We start from the raw sequence: 16842 nt of genomic DNA, 5'->3' as shown, positions 1-16842 counted from the left end.
TCCTAATGTTTTCTTTCTGTTGATTGTTTTTATTATTCTTTTGGTTGGCTAGGGAGGAAGGAAAGAAACATTACCAGTCAATGCAATGATACATGTCTGTTCTTGTTTGGGTGGTGGTGAACATGATTAATCATTGTGGGATTTCCTTAATTTTTTTCTAGAAAATACTTGTTTTCTTAAAAAGAAATATTTTTCAAAAACTTTAACCAACCGAGCCCGTAAAAATCACCAAAATATGTATAAGCGGCAAATGCAGGTGGAACTGTACTGACCCAAAATGTCATCATTGAAGGATCTAACAGAGAAAACTACAGAATTTGCTTCTTGGATTTTAAGTTATAAATATACAAAATCATCAAGTTAAAAACAAGGCTTTAGTACTACTCTGAAATTACACAATCAATTTGGTTTCTTTCACACAGTGAAATTGATCCTTCAGTGTTGGAGTTGTCAACTTGGTTTCTATCCTATTCAGTAATCAAAAAAAGGTTTTGCTTACTGCAGTTCGTTCCTATTCTTCTTGGTTTTTCATTGTCTTATCTACAAAAAGTACATCTTCGATCCAAGCAACAACGTTGAACGCCAAACTCTCTAGTACTCTAGAATAGCTCTCCAAGATAGCCTTGCCAACATCCTGCAAGAATCAGTACTATTGCATTGTTCAATTATCTGTTCAAGAATGATAAAACAAGTGTAAGTCATGGACTCAAACTTTACCCTATTGAAATGAATCTTGCTTGTGTCCAATGTTGTTTGTGAGAGTTCAGGATACCTTTGCTTCAAACAATACAACAAACTTTCTGCTCGTTCTGCTAAAACATTATTCTTATCAGTTCGATCATCAGAGACTAGATCTTTTACCATGATCCATGATGATTTTGCTTGAGGCAAGCATGATTTACGTCTCCATGTGTACATTGAAGCTTCTACTTTGTCAGCAAGCTCTAAAGCTTCATGTTCAGAGCTTATGTTTAGACTGTCAAGGAGCTGTTCAGGGGAAAATTTCTCTGCTGAATACATGTGGCGATACATAGAGTCCCCAACACTTGCCTTTCCACTCTGTAGCAAAATTACCTCCTCATTAGTAATGCAATTTTTCCATGTTTGTGTATTATAAATTTGAGTATGTTAACTTAGGGTACAAGTCATGAAAAGGTACCTTAGGGAGTGATGTCATGTATGATTCTGGGATTTCCATTTCAGCAAGGATACTGCTATTGATGGCCATTGCTGCTTTGTGAATTTGGTTGGCACAATCGCGTTTGTGTCTCAAGTTCTTCCTTTCCTTCTCAGTGATGCCATCAGAAGGAACACAAACAACTGGTAACCACCACTTCTCTTCCTTCCGCTGAGGCTGAGGCTGAACCTGAACAATCTTCCTGAACGATCCAGCACGTGTTGAGTTGTTTGAGATGCTTCCTTTCTCAGCATACCAGAACTCAGTGGCCTCAAAACTGTCCAAGATTTCCTGTAAAGATATTAATTTTAGCTTCACCCAGCATTTGAATGTTTAAATTTTGGTTTGAGGAGATAATAGACTTGTGGTCTTACGAGTAGCATGGTATCGAGTTTTCTCAATGCAGGAAGGTTGATGTGAATATCTGACCGCGGTCTGCTTGTCAACGCCTGAAAGTACTGACATTGTGTTAACTAACACTCTTAGATAAACAAAAACTGAAATGAGAGTAATTCTTTCTGCTAAATTTTTCTTTTCTCACCTCAATAGTGGTTCCATCTTGTAGCATCTGTGATGTACTAACAAATTCTACAATGTAATCACATACAGATAAGAGACAATTCATTTCTCTCTTCCACATTATTTTCTTGTCAGGATGTAAAGGCTCCAATCTTTGGTGTTGACCAAACACAGATGCTGAAGAACCAAAAATTATCACCAATCAGTAAAACAAAATTTCACTTGACACAAAATTTAAGCAAACTTTTACCATAAAGATTTGTGATTGAGTTTGAAATTGTCACTGCTGTTGCTACCCCTTTGCCTCCTCCTGACATGTCTTCTCCCAATAACAGCTTTGAAAATCTCTCCTTCATCAATTCAAGCTCTATCGATTTTCCAACACAAGAAGTTAGCAAATTCATATAAAACTTAAACTTGCAATCCATTTTACTGTCATTTTGCAAAAGTTTACCTAAATCTACAGTGTCAGGGTCATCTGCAATTGTCTTGTGCTGCCTCATTCCTAGTCTCGAAAGCACTGCACGTGTAGGAGACTTCAAACTCCGCGAGCTCAAAGGAGAACCTGCCTCAGACCAACTATTCTCATCTGTATGCTCAGAAAAAGCTGAAGTCTCTGAGTTTGTTCTGCAATAAGCAAAAGAATTGCCACTCAACGTCGAAAGGCCTGTTGTTTCAGTTGGTGATTGATCATCTATAGAAGAAGGTGATGGCTGATATCCATATCCCACATCATAACTTTCATCAGTACTTGAAATGTTATCCATTAATGACCCTCTCAATCAGTAAACTCCGCGATCAAATCTGCATTGACATAAAAATATTTGTATGCACAAGTTTAAGAAAATTGATGACTGATTTCAAAACAAGAACTTTTTATAAAACCACAGAATCTTCCATCACAAAAAGCAAAAAGTAAAATAATTTATACTCTTTAGAGACAAAAGCAAAAGAAAAACAGCATGTGTCATTGTTAACTATAACTTTTTATACAAACTCTCTGAATATGCAGCAAAATTTGTAAATAAAAAAGCAATCTTCAATATGAAGATTTTAAAAAAACAACAGAATTTTTAAACATTTAAAGCCAAACGGTAAACTGTTCCTTTTTTTTTTTATGTTACCTTTATAACAGTCACAGATTTTTTTTTTGAAAGTTTGAAACTGTTCCCTCCTTAAATTTTCTTCTTTTTTTCCAACCCCTTTTCTTCAAAATACCAAATCTTGATTTATTTCGTCAAAATAAAAAAATAAAAATCAAATCTTGATTTTATTTTTTCTCAAGAAAAATCAAATCTTGAACACCCTTTTGATGAAAATGGCTGATAAAGTTGTGGACTTTTCTTGAAAATGTGCAATGAGGCATGCATTATATGGTTTATATAAAAATTTTTTGATAAAATTTTATAATATGATTATATTAATTTTTAATTGCATGATAAATATATTAATGTTGTACACACGAATGAGCTGGTCCATGAGATGCTTCCTTGAACTCAAGGGGTGTATATTGTTATAAGGTCAATTAAAATTTTAAAATAAGATTTGGTGGAATTAAAATAAAAAAATTAAGAATTTATCTTTACTTCAGTTATTACAATTTAATAATCAAATTCTTATTCACCAAAAGAAAAAAAAAAGTTTTTTTTTTCCTACTTGAATTGAATTGAAGGAATTTTAATAAGTGGGGCGGTTATTGATAAATTTTACAAAGTTTGGATTCACTTTAAAATTAGAGATAAGCTGGCATTTAGTTGATTATTAGTTAGTTTATTAGATTCAATATTGTTAAATTGGTTCTTAATAAATTTTATAAAGTTCGGATTAGATTTAATATCAGAGATATACTGGCATTTTAGTTGTTTTTTATTTAGTTAATTAGATGTAATATTGCTATTTGGTTTTCGATGAATTTTACAAAGCTTGGATTAAATTTAAAATTAGAGATATACTGGCATTTAGTTATTTGATATTTAGTTAATTAGATGTAATATTGTAATTTTCAAAGTTTGGATTAGCTTTAAAATTTGAGGTGTACTGGCATTTAATTGATTAATATTTAGTTAATTAGATGTAATATTATTGGATTATTACGACATGAATTATTCGCGATCATTTTGTTCTTATATATATTAAGATTCAATTAAAGGTAATATAAAATTAAATTTTTATGGCAATTTTTTTTCCAATATGGATTTTTTTGTCAATTTATTATTTGTTGAGAATATAAATTTTACATTTATGAAATCTCGACAATATTAATCAAAGGAATTATTACGACGTATTCAGCGATAACTAAATTTTTTGTCACTAATATTATATTGAAGTAGTGATTTTATTCAATGAAAGGTTAGATTATAAGCAATTTTCATTCAAAAGGACAGAAAAGAAAAACTCAAATAAATTAATAATTATGACAATTGAAAAAAAGAAAATAAGAAAGTATGAATAACCATTTTTAATTTTTTTAAATAATAAATAATAAGGTAGTTACTATTGTCGGGAGTTTAAGCAATGAGACATGTGGATATTATAACTTAATAAAGCATATAATATAATATATAATTATATTATGGAGGACTTGAATAAAAATAATATAAAAATTATAGGAGTAGAAGGGGATGAATCATTCTCTATCGAAGAAAGTTATAAGTTAGTGGAAGACGTGCTTGCAACTCTTATTTTCTCATATGCCACATAAGGGTGTTCGGGGTTCAGAAGAAAAATATCATCTTAAAAATATTTACGTATAATCTAAATAAATAACGTAAAATATAAGGATCATAATTAAGGATGAAGGCTATACTGTTAGGGTAAATATATGATGTATAGCTTGCGAAACTTATTCTTCTTAAAAAAATCTTTCGAAATTTATGTTTTTAAGGAAGTATTTTTAAAAATTTTAAGGAAGTATTTTTAAAAATTTTTTTATGAGAAGATTGAAAAATATGAAAACATCTATAGTCTCTGACTATTTGCTAATAAAATATTGAGGTTCAGTCAAATGGCTCTTAATATGTGCAAAAACATGAACCAAAATGGAATTGTGGACAACAATAAACAAAGAAAAGGATTTTTTATTTATTTATTAAAGTTCGATTAAATTTAATTTTAGTTAATATATTTTTCTATTTTCTCTTTTTTGTTTCTAATTATCGGCCATAATTATGTTGTAAGAGATTATTTATAAGTTAAGTGGCTTTTATTAACAAAGAAAAGTTTAGTAAAATTATTGAATAAATATAAAACATGACTTTTGAGAAATAATTCGATAGCCAATGTAATTAATCTATTGGGAAAAAAAGTACTCTAAACCAAAATTCAAGTACTCTTGTCCTAGATGATATTTCAATCTATTTTTGCTTTACAACAACTACATAAAATATATATATTTTTTAATAACAAGTGACGGTAAGGGTCCCATGCAAAATTGTCTTAATTATTATATTATGTATAATCGCAACTAACATTTCAAAATTGTCTTTATTATTTCATTTTCCTTTTTTATTTTTATAAGGTTTGGTTAATTTTATTTTTTAAAATTAATATAAAAATGGAGATTTCAGAGGATTCATTGTGCTCCTTGAGGCTTTAAGGGTGAGATTTGGGTGTGTTCTCATGTAGAAAGGTCGACAACTCGTGCCTCGAACTCATAATTCAAAGATGGTAACAATAATTTTTGCACGATACGTTCAGAGACAATACTTATATAACGAATCAAATGAGATATTTTTTATATAAATGACAAATTAAAGGCGTGAAGTTTATGTTCAACCTGAAAGATTTGATATTTTACATTGATGGGTTAAACTACTGAATGTACATTGTGTATCATCTTGTAAAGACAAAATATTGATGGCTAATGTCTAGTTAAAATCACATAAACTGCTCTATATTCTATAAGCTGAATACTATGCTCTCTTGACCTAACAAAACTGTTAATCTCAACATTGTATACAGAGACACAGAATGTTTTTTTTCTATAACAATATTGAAATGGATTTACACACAAGTTTTCTTTGTCATCCAACGAGGGAACGATGTCTTCTGTAAGTCTCAAACTCCACAACTATCAAGTTCCCCAAACATACCTGAAGCCAAGTAGACGAATGATATGGCAGTTTCTGCTATTAGTTGAACTTAACAGTAACTCAGGAGATGCACCCCATAAATGCACAACTCAGCCAAAGCAAGCCGCCTTTGTTGGAGCTTTAGTCTTCCATTACATGCTTTCTTTTGCAATGAAGTATCAACTGTTCTTGACGGGAAACATCCATGTTTTGCTGCTGACGACCACTGGTAATCTGCCTTGTTGATATCAAGAGCAATAGGTTCCAACAATTGTATGAGTTGACAAACCATGGATCAATTGAATTCCTCCTAAACTGTAGCTGTCATTCAGAGTTAAGGAAGCATTCAGACCCTTACAAAATTGGTCTGTATAATATAACTAACTCTTAAGTAGAATACTATTATCAATTTGGCATGTCGTACTTCTGTTTTGGACATTGTGTCTTGTCACGTATGTACCCAGTGAAGAGCAAGGTATTTCAAGTGTCTCTAAAGGTTGAAAACTCACTTTCAGCACATAAAGATGAAATTATTGAGACTGTCAATTGTCCAACTTCTCGAAATTTTGGTTGAAACAAGTCAAGACAACAGATTGGCAAATAAGAGGATGGTTTGAAGAAGACATACAAATTTATGACTGGGTTTCCAAGTAGATAACGTATTCAAACACCATCCGTTTAGTTTTTGTGCCCTTCTACACACTGGTTTCAATTAAGCTATAACTCATCTCTTTCTTCAAATTCTTCTCATCCTTGAGTTGCCTCAACTGTTTGACATCTTTCCATCTGCCCTGCTCTGCGTATAGGTTTGACAGAATCTCAAACTAGCTCGTATTTTATGGGTCTAACGCAATAAGCTGTTTAGAAACAGTTTCAGAGATTTCAACTGATACACGAGTCTTTCTACAAACAGCAAGCAGAGTTCCCCATATCCTCTTATCAGGCTCAATAGGCATGTTGTTGACGAATTCAAAAGCTTCTTCTATATTGCCTTGACGACTAATCATATCAACCATGCACGCATAATGTGCAAGTTTTGGAGTAATACCGAATTGCTCTTCTATAGCATGAAACCAGTTCCACCCCTCATATTCAAGACCACAATGACTGCATGCAGATAGAACAGAAACGAAAACAACATCATTTGGTATTATCCCAGAGTTTAACATGTCTGAGAAACACTGAAGAGCTTCATTTCCATGCCCATTTATTCCATAACCATTTATCATTGAGCTCCAACAGATAAGATCTTCGTTAGGACATTCACTGAAAATTGCCTCTCCTTGGCTTATGCGTCCAAATCTGCAATACATGTCAATAAGTGAGGATATCAAAAATGCATTGGATGTATTTCCCGATTTTATGACTTGTGCGTGTATTCCTTCTCCAATCACTTCAGCAGTGATCGAAGAACAAGCCTGTATTAAACTAACATAGATGATCTCATTGGGCTTCTCATTTGCTGATTGCATCTGTCGATATATATCAAGTGCATTACTAGGACACTCACTTTGGGCATATGCTGCAATCATGGTACTCCAGGCAATAAGATCTTTTGATTTTAGGGGATCAAACAGGCTCCTAGCCGACTCGATATCAGCAAAACCGCCATACATGTGAAGGAGAGCAGTCACTACTGAAACACATCCCAGAAATCCCTGCTTGAGCGCGAAGCTGTGAAAACACTGTCCAATTTTAATCTCATCCAATTGTGACAATGCTCCAATCACTTCACGAATAACACCCTCATCCGGTTCAAAGCAACAATACCTCATCTCATAGAACAAGCTCAAAGCCTCATTGAAACAACCATTTTCTACACATCCATGAATCATACTCCTCCATGAAACAGGATCCTTCTTCTCTATTCCACGAAAAACAGTAATGGAAGCCTTCAAACTCCCACATTTAGCATACATATCCACAAGCGAATTTTGGATATTAACATGTGATATAGACGAAACTTTTATTGAATACGCGTGAATTTCTTTTCCAATACTCAGAGCACCAAGATTGGCACAAGCAGGGACAATTCCCACAATGCTAACATAATTTGGCTCCATACCACAAAATTGCATTTCCCTGAAAAGCTCAATAGCCTCAACGTACTCTCCACTCTTGACAAAAGCTGAAGCCATTGCACTCCACAAAATTACATCTTTCCACTTTGTGTGATTAAACAATTGCCATGCAGTATCCATATCCCAAATAGCGTAAACACCAACAAGAGCCGTTACAACAGGTAGTTCAATTTCAAATCCCATTTTGATAGTAAACCCATGAATTCCTCTCACCATAGGCTGCCATTTTTCGGCAGCTCTTATAACACTTAAAACTGTAATATAATTGGGTTTCTGTTCATCTTTTAGCATTGCTTTGAACAAGTTGATGGCTTCTATAGATTGCTTTTCCCTTACCAAACTGGATATCTGTGATGTCCATGCTCTCACATTTTGTTTTTCAGCAAACTTAATTGGATCCACGAAAAAAGAGCTTTCGCGAAAAGTTGACGAAATTCTTGACGAGTAACATCTCTTTGACATTTTAACAAACATCTTGTATGCATGCATTTCCACCAAATGAAATGATTTAGCTAAGCCAAAAACAGAGTTCATTAGACTTGGATTATACTGCATAAATACGTCTACTAAATGTAAAATGAAAAATTCATGCACATTCGCATAGCAGCACTGTCTGTGGTGACAAACCTCAAGGCTCAAAAATAAGAAAAAAAAAACTTCCCCAGACAGAGTTACCCGATACCTATTACGGTAAGCATTAGTCGAGGTGCCCACACCAATATTGACAAAAAATAACTTGTCAGTTTTAACATATAAAAAATAATTTTTTTTATATGTATATTTAAAGCTTAGCATTAATTATTTATTTCTCGAATTATTTTTCAAAACCCATGCTAAAACACCAATTAATATGGAAATATTAAACTGATACGTGTTAATTTTACTTGTATTCCGTTCAATTTTCACTATTGATTTATTTTCGCTCACCAAACTGGATATTTTAGACGAGTAGACGTCTGTTTGACATTTTAGCAAACACCTTGTATGCATTTTCACCGATTGAATTTGTTTCCCATTCGCCTACTTATTTATCTGATGAGGATAAAGAGAGGATTGATGCAGATTTGTTCAAGTAGATCCTGGAAGGAGAAATGAAATAACAATCAGTTTTTGGTCCTGTTGGTATTCTGTAAGTGATAGTTTTATACTTCAATAGCTACTAATGTCCTTGTTTGGATGGTTATTACATATCCTTTCATAACTTATCCTATTGTCTTGAAAAAAAAAACGTTTGAATAGATTGTATTGTTTCTCGTTGTTACATAAAGAAAAGGGTGCAAGGTACAGTTAACTGGATGGCTAAAGGAGAAGAAAAAAAAGTAACAAAGCGATAACACCATAAGATGGAACTTTTAATGGTTACGTAAGGATGAATTTAACATTACCATAGAATAAAGTTTAACTAACAACTGAAACAAACATTGTATATAAAGTAACAAAACGATATGATACTATTAGGTAATAATCATCCAAACAAGTTAGTTCAGCTGTTCTTCTCAGTTGTACAGTGGGGTTTCCTAGTTCAGTTTATCTACTTTATTTGTAAAATTTGAGTCCTGTTTATGAGTTTTCATAAATAATTCAAATTACTTTTGATCATTTACTGGAGTAGTAGATTCTCTTTTATCGTAATCTAGTAATGTTTCTCTTTGTTTTTCTTTTCCAGAGATTGTTCAATGATCATAAAAGCACAATCTCAGCAGTAGCTATACATGTTAAAATCTTTAGTGTCACATCTAGAAGAGTGCTGCTGCGAGGTGATCAAAACAAAATGAGAAGTGGACTATAATTGCAAAATTTTCAGGGGTCCCTTCTAAGGTGACTCTGAGGTTATGTTTCAAATCTTCCATTTCCCATATAGGCATAAATTGGCGTCTATGTGTATGCAATCCATAAATTGGTAAACCTTGTGATAGAAGTCATGGTTGCATCAGTTTTCTCCGAGATTTTTCGTCGTCCATGCATTTCAGTTGATATTTTGTGGCTTCAATCAGCGGCGGATCCTACATATATGTAAGTTGTGGGTGCAAGTTCAACAACCACCACCTCTGACTTGAACTATGTGCATTAAATTTTGTAAAGCATGTTAATTGGATGCATGTGACCCATGCCTCTAACTCGAATTTAATATTTAGAGGTGCAACCACTTCTTTAAACTGTACATCAACCTCGAAGTATATCCTGTGATTTCTTGCTTAACCTTGAACACTCACTAATTATGAGTTTCATGGATTTTAGTCGAGATACTGAACTTTATTGGGTGCCTTTTGATGGACCAAATATGTCTGCCACAATACCTAACTATTTTAGAAAGAAAAAGGGCTGTCCAAGAATTGAATATTTGTTTGGTCCCTACAAGTAACGAATTCTGTCAGCACTCAACAAGAAAGACTAATCATTAGCTTCCTTTCTTATATTGGCTCCTTTGTCATCAAAACCATAACATGTCAGTTGGTAAACTGGACACCATTATACAATATCATCCATGCGCTCTCCTATGGCCATTGTATTTGTGACTGGAAATTTCACCTATGATATTGGATGCATAAATGGTTTTTTAAATATTTGTTTCTGAGATTTTGGTGTTATAATCGATTTTGTTCTTGTGTGCTATATTTGAGGCGGATATGGCTTGTATTAGAGTAAACTTGAAACCTTGTATACCATTGTTAAACTGAAGCATGTGTTATTAGCTTCTTTATATTTTTAGATTTTTGTTACGGGATTTAGAGAAGTACGTTCAGAGCCAGAGCCATTATTTGATGATTGTAGGATGAGGTGTACTTACTACAAAATGATACCAGTTATTGTTACCTTACATATAACATTTCAAGTTATTTCGTATCATACAAAATCTTATAAACAACTTCCCTTTTTAGGAGTGGAAAGGAGGGACGTGAGGGTATTCTAATATCCTAAACACAATTAGTACAATCACTTGTCTCTTTTTCTTTCCTAATCAAGGTCAAGTACTTATGCATTCAGTTACAAAGGGTGGATGGCACCAAAAATATCTAAGAACTAGTTTAGTAGTGAGCTCAAATTTTGCATGACCATGAAGTCTCGCAAGTGCAATTCTACAAGTAGTTAAACTTGTTCCTTGGTCTACTACTAATGATTTTCAAGAAAACATGTATATTTATCCCTTCTATTGTTTCATATAGGATAGCTATGAACAGACTAAATTACTAGATTCTCTCGGAATGCTAGCTAAGCTAATCGTCTTAGTTCCCTTCAATTTAAATAAGCTTTTTGATTGATTCAGGCGCCGCCCCCTTCTCAGAATTAGAACCCCAATCCAATTGTTCTGGATGTTTCATATGCATTTATCTTTTTCCTAGTATATCCTTGTAAAGAATCATTTTGGATTCTTCTGCATAAATTCTATTATATGGATCAGTTAAGTGGATTTCAGAGTTTCTTCTCTAATTGGATACTTGGTTCTGACCAGATACTATGAATGTGATGATTGTTTGTTTATATCTAATAGTTGCTTAGAGTTATAAAAGATATCCCTTCATATTCAAGTTTGACTACTGAGAACATGAAAGGAAAAGGGATAAAAAGAGGGGTAGACAAAGCAAGAGAACAATCAGAAAAGATTTGGTTAAGTTCAACTATCCCTAAAAACAATCAGAAAGTACTATTACTCATATAATTTTTGTTAGTACAGATGCCTAAGATAGGAAATAGGAGGAAACATATTTAATGGCGAAGGTAAGTGTTGACCTTTAATTTAAGTTTCAAAAGAGTAACACTTTATCTATCTGAGTAGTAATAGTACATGCAGTAGTCCTATAATATACAGTTCCTAATTTGTCTGTTTCCAAAACATCCAAGACAAATTACAACGACTCTGGTTACTCTCAAGTGAGCAAATGTGCTTATGTGCTTAAGAGACAGTTACATGTTTAAATGTGGATAAGATAACCTTTCAGTCTCTTTGTCATTTGTGAAGCATGCATAGGTGAAGTTTGTTCCTATGCATCTCTCTTAAAAGCTAATGTAAGAAAACTAGGTGTCAGGTGGGATTCTATATCTTTGAAATACTGAAACCAACAACTATCATTTTTAAATTTAGAGTTGATGCTTATGTGCATTAAGAGACAGTTACGTGTTTAAATGTGGATAAGAATACCTTTCAGTCTCTTTGTCATTTGCGAAGCATGCATAGGTGAAGTTTGTTCCTATGCATCTCTCTTAAAAGCTAATGTAAGAAAACTAGGTGTCAAGTGGGACAATATCCTTGAAATACTGAACCAACAACTATCATTTTTAAATTTTGAGTTGATAAGTTGAACTATACTTTGACCATTAATTCAAACATGACTTGCTTGTTGCTGCAACAAGCACCAGAAACTTAAGATTGAACTTTAAAAGCTATCAACACTTTGAATTGATTTCCACAAATATGCAAAGTCATCCTTCAAGCACAGGATATCTGTTTTATGGCCTAAGTATCATTGCCAATCACTTGTGAACATACTTTTTAATTGAGGCTGAAAAAGGCTGCCACAGTTGTCACATCCGCTTGCATAATATATTCCACCAAATGGAAGTTAAAAAGTTGAAATATGTGTTGCATGCATGTATGTATGTATGAGATAAATAATTTAACTACTAGAAAGAGACTTTTCAGAAATTAACTTTAATGAAGAGTTACATGTCCTTTTAAGGTTTGATTAACCAAGAAACATATTTAGCATCTTCTAAAAAAATGATTCTTGAATCCCAATCACCATTACAACTTCCTGTTTTGGATATCTCCCAACCATCAAACTCATCTACTCTATCTTCTCTTGCTGCTGCCTGCAAAGAATGGGGTTTCTTTCATGTTATCAATCATGGAATCTCCAATGATCTTTACAAAAAAATTAGGTGCCTCTCCAAACACCTTTTCAACCTCCCTTCTGAGACCAAACTAAAAGCAGGTCCTTACTCGTCTTTGAAAACTTATACTCCTCATTTCATTGCATCTCCATTCTTTGAAAGCCTTAAAGTGTCTGGACCAGACTTCTCTGGCTCTGCTAAGGGTTCTGCAGATACCCTTGCTAGTGAAGGGAATTCAGAATTCAGGTAATTCTATTTTAGAACATTAAGATTCTCCTTTCTCTAATGTCTCTGAGTTAATATAACTCTCTGATAAATGGTATTCCTTCTTAGTGAAATACTGCAAGAATATGGAGGCAAAATGACAGAGTTAGCGAAAGTCATCCAGAAAACTCTCTTGATGAGTTTGGGAGAAGAACTTGGAATGAAGTATTATGTCTCAGAATTTGGTAGCTGCCATGGATACTTGAGGATAAATAACTACTCGCCCCCGGATAGTTTAGAAAAGGAAGTTGAAGGCCTTGGTATGCACACTGATATGAGCTGCATAACAATTGTCTATCAAGATGAATTAGGTGGCCTCCAAGTAAGATCAAAGGATGGGAAGTGGGTGGATATTTTGCCATGTGAAGGAACTCTTGTGGTAAATATTGGTGACATGCTGCAAGCTTGGAGCAATGACAAACTAAGATCCTCTGAGCACCGTGTCATTCTGAAGAAGCCGGTGAACCGCTTTTCTTTAGTTTTCTTTTGGTGCTTTGAGGATGAGAAGGTGATCTTGGCACCTGATGAAGTAGTTGGTGAAGAAAATTCAAGACTCTACAAGTCATTTGTTTGCTCTGACTATTTAAACTTTAGAGTGACAAATGAGAAAGGTAAATTCGAGAAAGTTGGTTTTACAGTTAAGGATTTTGTTGGGATTGGATCCAAGTTAAAGTAGAAGCATGGTTGTCATTCTTTGAGTAGTTAGTTTATAAGCTTGTATATCTCCTCATGTTCCATCATTGCAACATAGGTATCTAGGAGTTCTGTTTGTGTGAAACTTTTTTTTATATAATACTATGTTTTGTTATATGATGATATTGTTTGCAAGTTACTTTTAAGTGCATTCAGTGAATGATAAGAAGATGTATACAGAAAGGTTTTGACTTGAAATGGCTAATAACTGAATGCATGTCTAGTTGGAAGTCCAACTTCCAACTCATATTTCCATTAAAATTCTATGCTTCCCCACTTGGCATGTTTGGTTTTATTAATTATCTACATATTCAAAGGGCACATTCTAGAAGCAGAATAAATGATCAGTTAATTCCTTATTTTTCTGAAATCTAAATAACTGTCCCTGAGGAGAGATGGTCAAGCCATACTCTCATGCCTATCCAGGATTCAATCTTGAAAGGTTCTTAGCATGGGACTCATTGTACTTCTGAAATCATGGCTTCAGAACTTATTATTTGTTGAGATTTTAGTGGTTTTCTCTTCTCTCTCTTTATATATATAGAATATGTACATATATATGTGTGTTTATTCTGTTTAGGGAAATACTGGATTTCAGTTGAACTCATTAAATATAGGCTCCACCTACCTCTGGCCGCCCGAAAGAGCTCAAGAAGATCCAGAAAAGTAAGCAAATCCTACCTAAAGCTTTTCTTTTTGCTGATAGGATATAAAGAATGAATTAATCATCTTTCCAAAGATTACAGGACCAGAAGTTGGTTATCATTCTACCATTTGGAACTTTGTCCTCAAGTGGTAAGTTAACACTGTATAAACATCTATCTGTTTTATAGCATGATGTTGATATGCACCAGAAAAAAAAAAAGAACCTTTACTGAAACTTAGAACATAACCTGTATAAGCATTCTGTAAAAAGTCATATCATATGCTTTAGTAGTGGATTAACTGTGTCGATTCGACGAATCATGAGGGGGATCTAGAAAGTAAAAGTAGATTTTGTTTGTCTTAATACTATGGTAACAAGATGTAGTTGCATTACTATTATAATGAAGCCATAAAGTTGTGTACTGTTTTGTTATGGTCAGCACATTGTTAATAAAATACTCCAACTAGAATGATCAATTTGTCACCAGTCAACTGTCCAAAAAGCTACTTTAATCAATTTGTTTATTTTAATAGGATGATGATTGTTTCTCACATGGGTTTGCTTAAGTATCCTAATGAATTCAAATACAAAAATCACCATTGATTCTTTCCTTCTTTGGCTGGACTTTTGTGGGCTTTACCTTTTTTCCCAAAAGGTGTGTCTGAGACTAATTTAGCTACCCCTTAGATTTGGCTATCTGTGAGATTTCTTATCTCCAAAAGACTAAGTTTTTTTCTGATGTTGGAAGTGGAACTATACTTTGATGCAGTTTAAATCTATGTATCTACATTGTTGATGACCTTTTTTTTTGTTGCAAAAATCAATTCTTTTTAAATAATTAAGGGAGTCAAATGGCATGTGTATGTGTAGTTATGGTAATGTCAATCATAATGGAAATCTCAAATCTAGAGGAAGACTTACATTATATTTCAAGTAGGAAATGTTGGAAGCATGGGCAAAGTGATGCTGGAGAATGTCCATGTTAGAATCCAGTTGGAATAGATAAGCATATTTATGTTCTTACTTGTAACAACCATTTTGTTTTCTCAATATGTGTGGGTTTTAGTGCACTTCCATTTTGTGGTCGGGCCCTTCCGCGGACCCTTTGTATATATCAAAAGCTTTAGTGCATTGGGTTGCCCTTTAATATGTGTGGTTTTATTCCGCTCAAACATCCACCTTAAGGTGTGTTGTGAGCAAGAGTGAGTGCCTTCATTTTCGGAGGTAGATTCAGGTTTTGAGTTTTATGGGTTCAACTTTTTAAGTTTATTAGTATTGAACTTATAAAAATTATAAAATTATGGCTCTAACTTTTCACAATTACAATTTCAATGAATTCTTATACATAGATATTCTACATCATAAATATTGAATTTAGATGAACTTGGTGATATTGGGCTGCATTTGCCCCAGTTCAAAGTGACTCTTAACATAGTAAATACTTGTCAACTTTGGCCAAGCACTTACGCTTTCTCCAAAAATCTTCACATGTAAAAATGAACATCTATTTTTAGTACTCACCGATCTCTACCTCGAATAAAGTATCGCATGTCTCATCACTAAGGCTTGATGTTAACTACCACCTGATTAGTGTTGGCATTTCGGCCCACTTTTCACTGGCCTGCTTAAATAGTCCATCAAATATGGTTTGGAACTTGAAAGAGTGATTTTAAATAGGGATAATCGTATAGAATGACAAACTAATAATATAAAATAAATATAGTAGCTACCATTTGATTTATTTGTGTTCCATAGCAAACTGTTTGCCAGTCCCTCTCTCCCTCATATTCTCGCTCGCCACTCTCCCTCTATCGGTCGCTTGCTTCGCTCGCCTCTCTCGCTTTATACAATAGAATTGTATAAATTGTGTTTCTAATTGTATAAAGCGAGAGAAAATTGTATATACACATGTAAATACATATATCTCCGTCTTATACACTTACAATTATACAATAAAAGTATTTTCCTGCCCAAGTCTCTTTTGTCTTTCTCTCTTTCTCGTTTTATACAAACTCAAATTGTAGATAATTTCTCTCTTTCTCGTTTTATACAATTCGATTCAATTGTATATTCTCTGCCCAAGTCTCTTTTGCCTTTCTCCCTTTCTCGTTTTATACAAATTCAAATTATATATAATCGTCCTATACACTTATAATTATACAATTTGTTTTATATACTTCGTTTTATACAATTCTCTGCCCAAGTTTCTATCTCTTTCTCGTTTTATACACTTCGTTTTATACAATTCGCTTCAATTGTATATGTATAGCGAATTATACATATATATGTTTGCTATGGAGCGCAATTATGTAAAACTGTGTTATAGCATACAAATATGAATTTTATGTGTGGTATATGTGAAACTTGCCCTTTTAAATATGGGCAATATTTGGGCTTATACCCATATTTTACTCATTAAAATATCGGTATTTTATGGGTAAACTATGGGTCATATATGTGTATTGTAAGTTTTCTCTAAACTTTCAAAGAACTCTCTGTTGTCAAGTTTTAGAAGCGAGTTTTTAAAACTTTCATATATGGGTCCCTATTAATATTTCAACC

At 33.4% G+C, this 16842-nt stretch overlaps 3 protein-coding genes across 8 annotated transcripts; 1 reads left to right on the top strand and 2 right to left on the bottom strand.

Annotated features, from left to right (window-relative positions):
• Nucleotides 1-309: 309 nt before the first annotated feature.
• Nucleotides 310-2636, bottom strand: LOC107014429 (rop guanine nucleotide exchange factor 3). Of its 2 annotated transcripts, none has more exons than XM_015214339.2 (7): nt 2151-2636; nt 1947-2063; nt 1719-1873; nt 1552-1635; nt 1160-1468; nt 718-1059; nt 310-634 (listed from the first exon to the last, which is right to left on the bottom strand). In XM_015214339.2, the coding sequence occupies exons 1-7, from the start codon at nt 2461-2463 to the stop codon at nt 512-514; spliced, it is 1443 nt and encodes a 480-aa protein (XP_015069825.1). In that variant the 5' UTR covers nt 2464-2636; the 3' UTR covers nt 310-511. The 2 variants fall into 2 exon arrangements, with proteins under 2 accessions (XP_015069825.1, XP_015069833.1); XM_015214347.2 differs by having other exon boundaries at nt 1552-1626; nt 2151-2632.
• Nucleotides 2637-5465: 2829 nt separating this feature from the next.
• Nucleotides 5466-15592, bottom strand: LOC107015655 (pentatricopeptide repeat-containing protein At4g30700-like). 2 transcript variants are annotated; one of them, XR_003577726.1, is made up of 3 exons: nt 15202-15592; nt 6191-8359; nt 5466-6087 (listed from the first exon to the last, which is right to left on the bottom strand). XR_003577726.1 is itself a non-coding variant. In XM_015216025.2 (2 exons), the coding sequence occupies exon 2, from the start codon at nt 8334-8336 to the stop codon at nt 6603-6605; it is 1734 nt and encodes a 577-aa protein (XP_015071511.1). In that variant the 5' UTR covers nt 8337-8359; nt 15202-15592; the 3' UTR covers nt 5466-6602. The 2 variants fall into 2 exon arrangements, 1 of the variants encoding a protein (XP_015071511.1); XM_015216025.2 differs by having other exon boundaries at nt 5466-8359.
• Nucleotides 8374-15411, top strand: LOC107015810 (gibberellin 20-oxidase-like protein). 4 transcript variants are annotated; one of them, XM_027916121.1, is made up of 5 exons: nt 8374-8976; nt 9514-12923; nt 13011-13552; nt 14215-14300; nt 14381-15411. In XM_027916121.1, exons 2-5 carry the CDS (start codon nt 12565-12567, stop codon nt 14465-14467), a joined length of 1074 nt encoding a protein of 357 aa, XP_027771922.1. In that variant the 5' UTR covers nt 8374-8976; nt 9514-12564; the 3' UTR covers nt 14468-15411. The 4 variants fall into 4 exon arrangements, with proteins under 4 accessions (XP_027771922.1, XP_015071749.1, XP_027771924.1 ...); XM_015216263.2 differs by having other exon boundaries at nt 14374-15411; XM_027916123.1 differs by having other exon boundaries at nt 14215-15411.
• Nucleotides 15593-16842: the final 1250 nt, after the last annotated feature.

This window comes from Solanum pennellii, chromosome 1 (assembly GCF_001406875.1).
Source record: "Solanum pennellii chromosome 1, SPENNV200".
In the NCBI taxonomy this organism is placed as follows: Eukaryota; Viridiplantae; Streptophyta; class Magnoliopsida; order Solanales; family Solanaceae; genus Solanum; species Solanum pennellii.
Note: the sequence above shows the minus strand (reverse complement) of the source record. Positions and strands in the feature narration are given on the sequence as shown.

Bases quoted from the DNA above. Each gene is read 5' to 3' on its own strand.
- LOC107015655 (XM_015216025.2), bottom strand. From the start codon at position 8,336: ATGCATGCATACAAGATGTTTGTTAAAATGTCAAAGAGATGTTACTCG.
- LOC107015810 (XM_027916121.1), top strand. From the start codon at position 12,565: ATGATTCTTGAATCCCAATCACCATTACAACTTCCTGTTTTGGATATC. The intron at 12,924-13,010 runs GTAATTCTATTT...ATTCCTTCTTAG, and splicing joins GAAGGGAATTCAGAATTCAG to TGAAATACTGCAAGAATATG. The intron at 14,301-14,380 runs GTAAGCAAATCC...CAAAGATTACAG, and splicing joins GCTCAAGAAGATCCAGAAAA to GACCAGAAGTTGGTTATCAT.
- LOC107014429 (XM_015214339.2), bottom strand. From the start codon at position 2,463: ATGGATAACATTTCAAGTACTGATGAAAGTTATGATGTGGGATATGGA. The intron at 1,060-1,159 runs GTACCTTTTCAT...ATTTTGCTACAG, and splicing joins ACATGACATCACTCCCTAAG to AGTGGAAAGGCAAGTGTTGG. The intron at 635-717 runs GTAAAGTTTGAG...TGATTCTTGCAG, and splicing joins GCAAGATTCATTTCAATAGG to GATGTTGGCAAGGCTATCTT.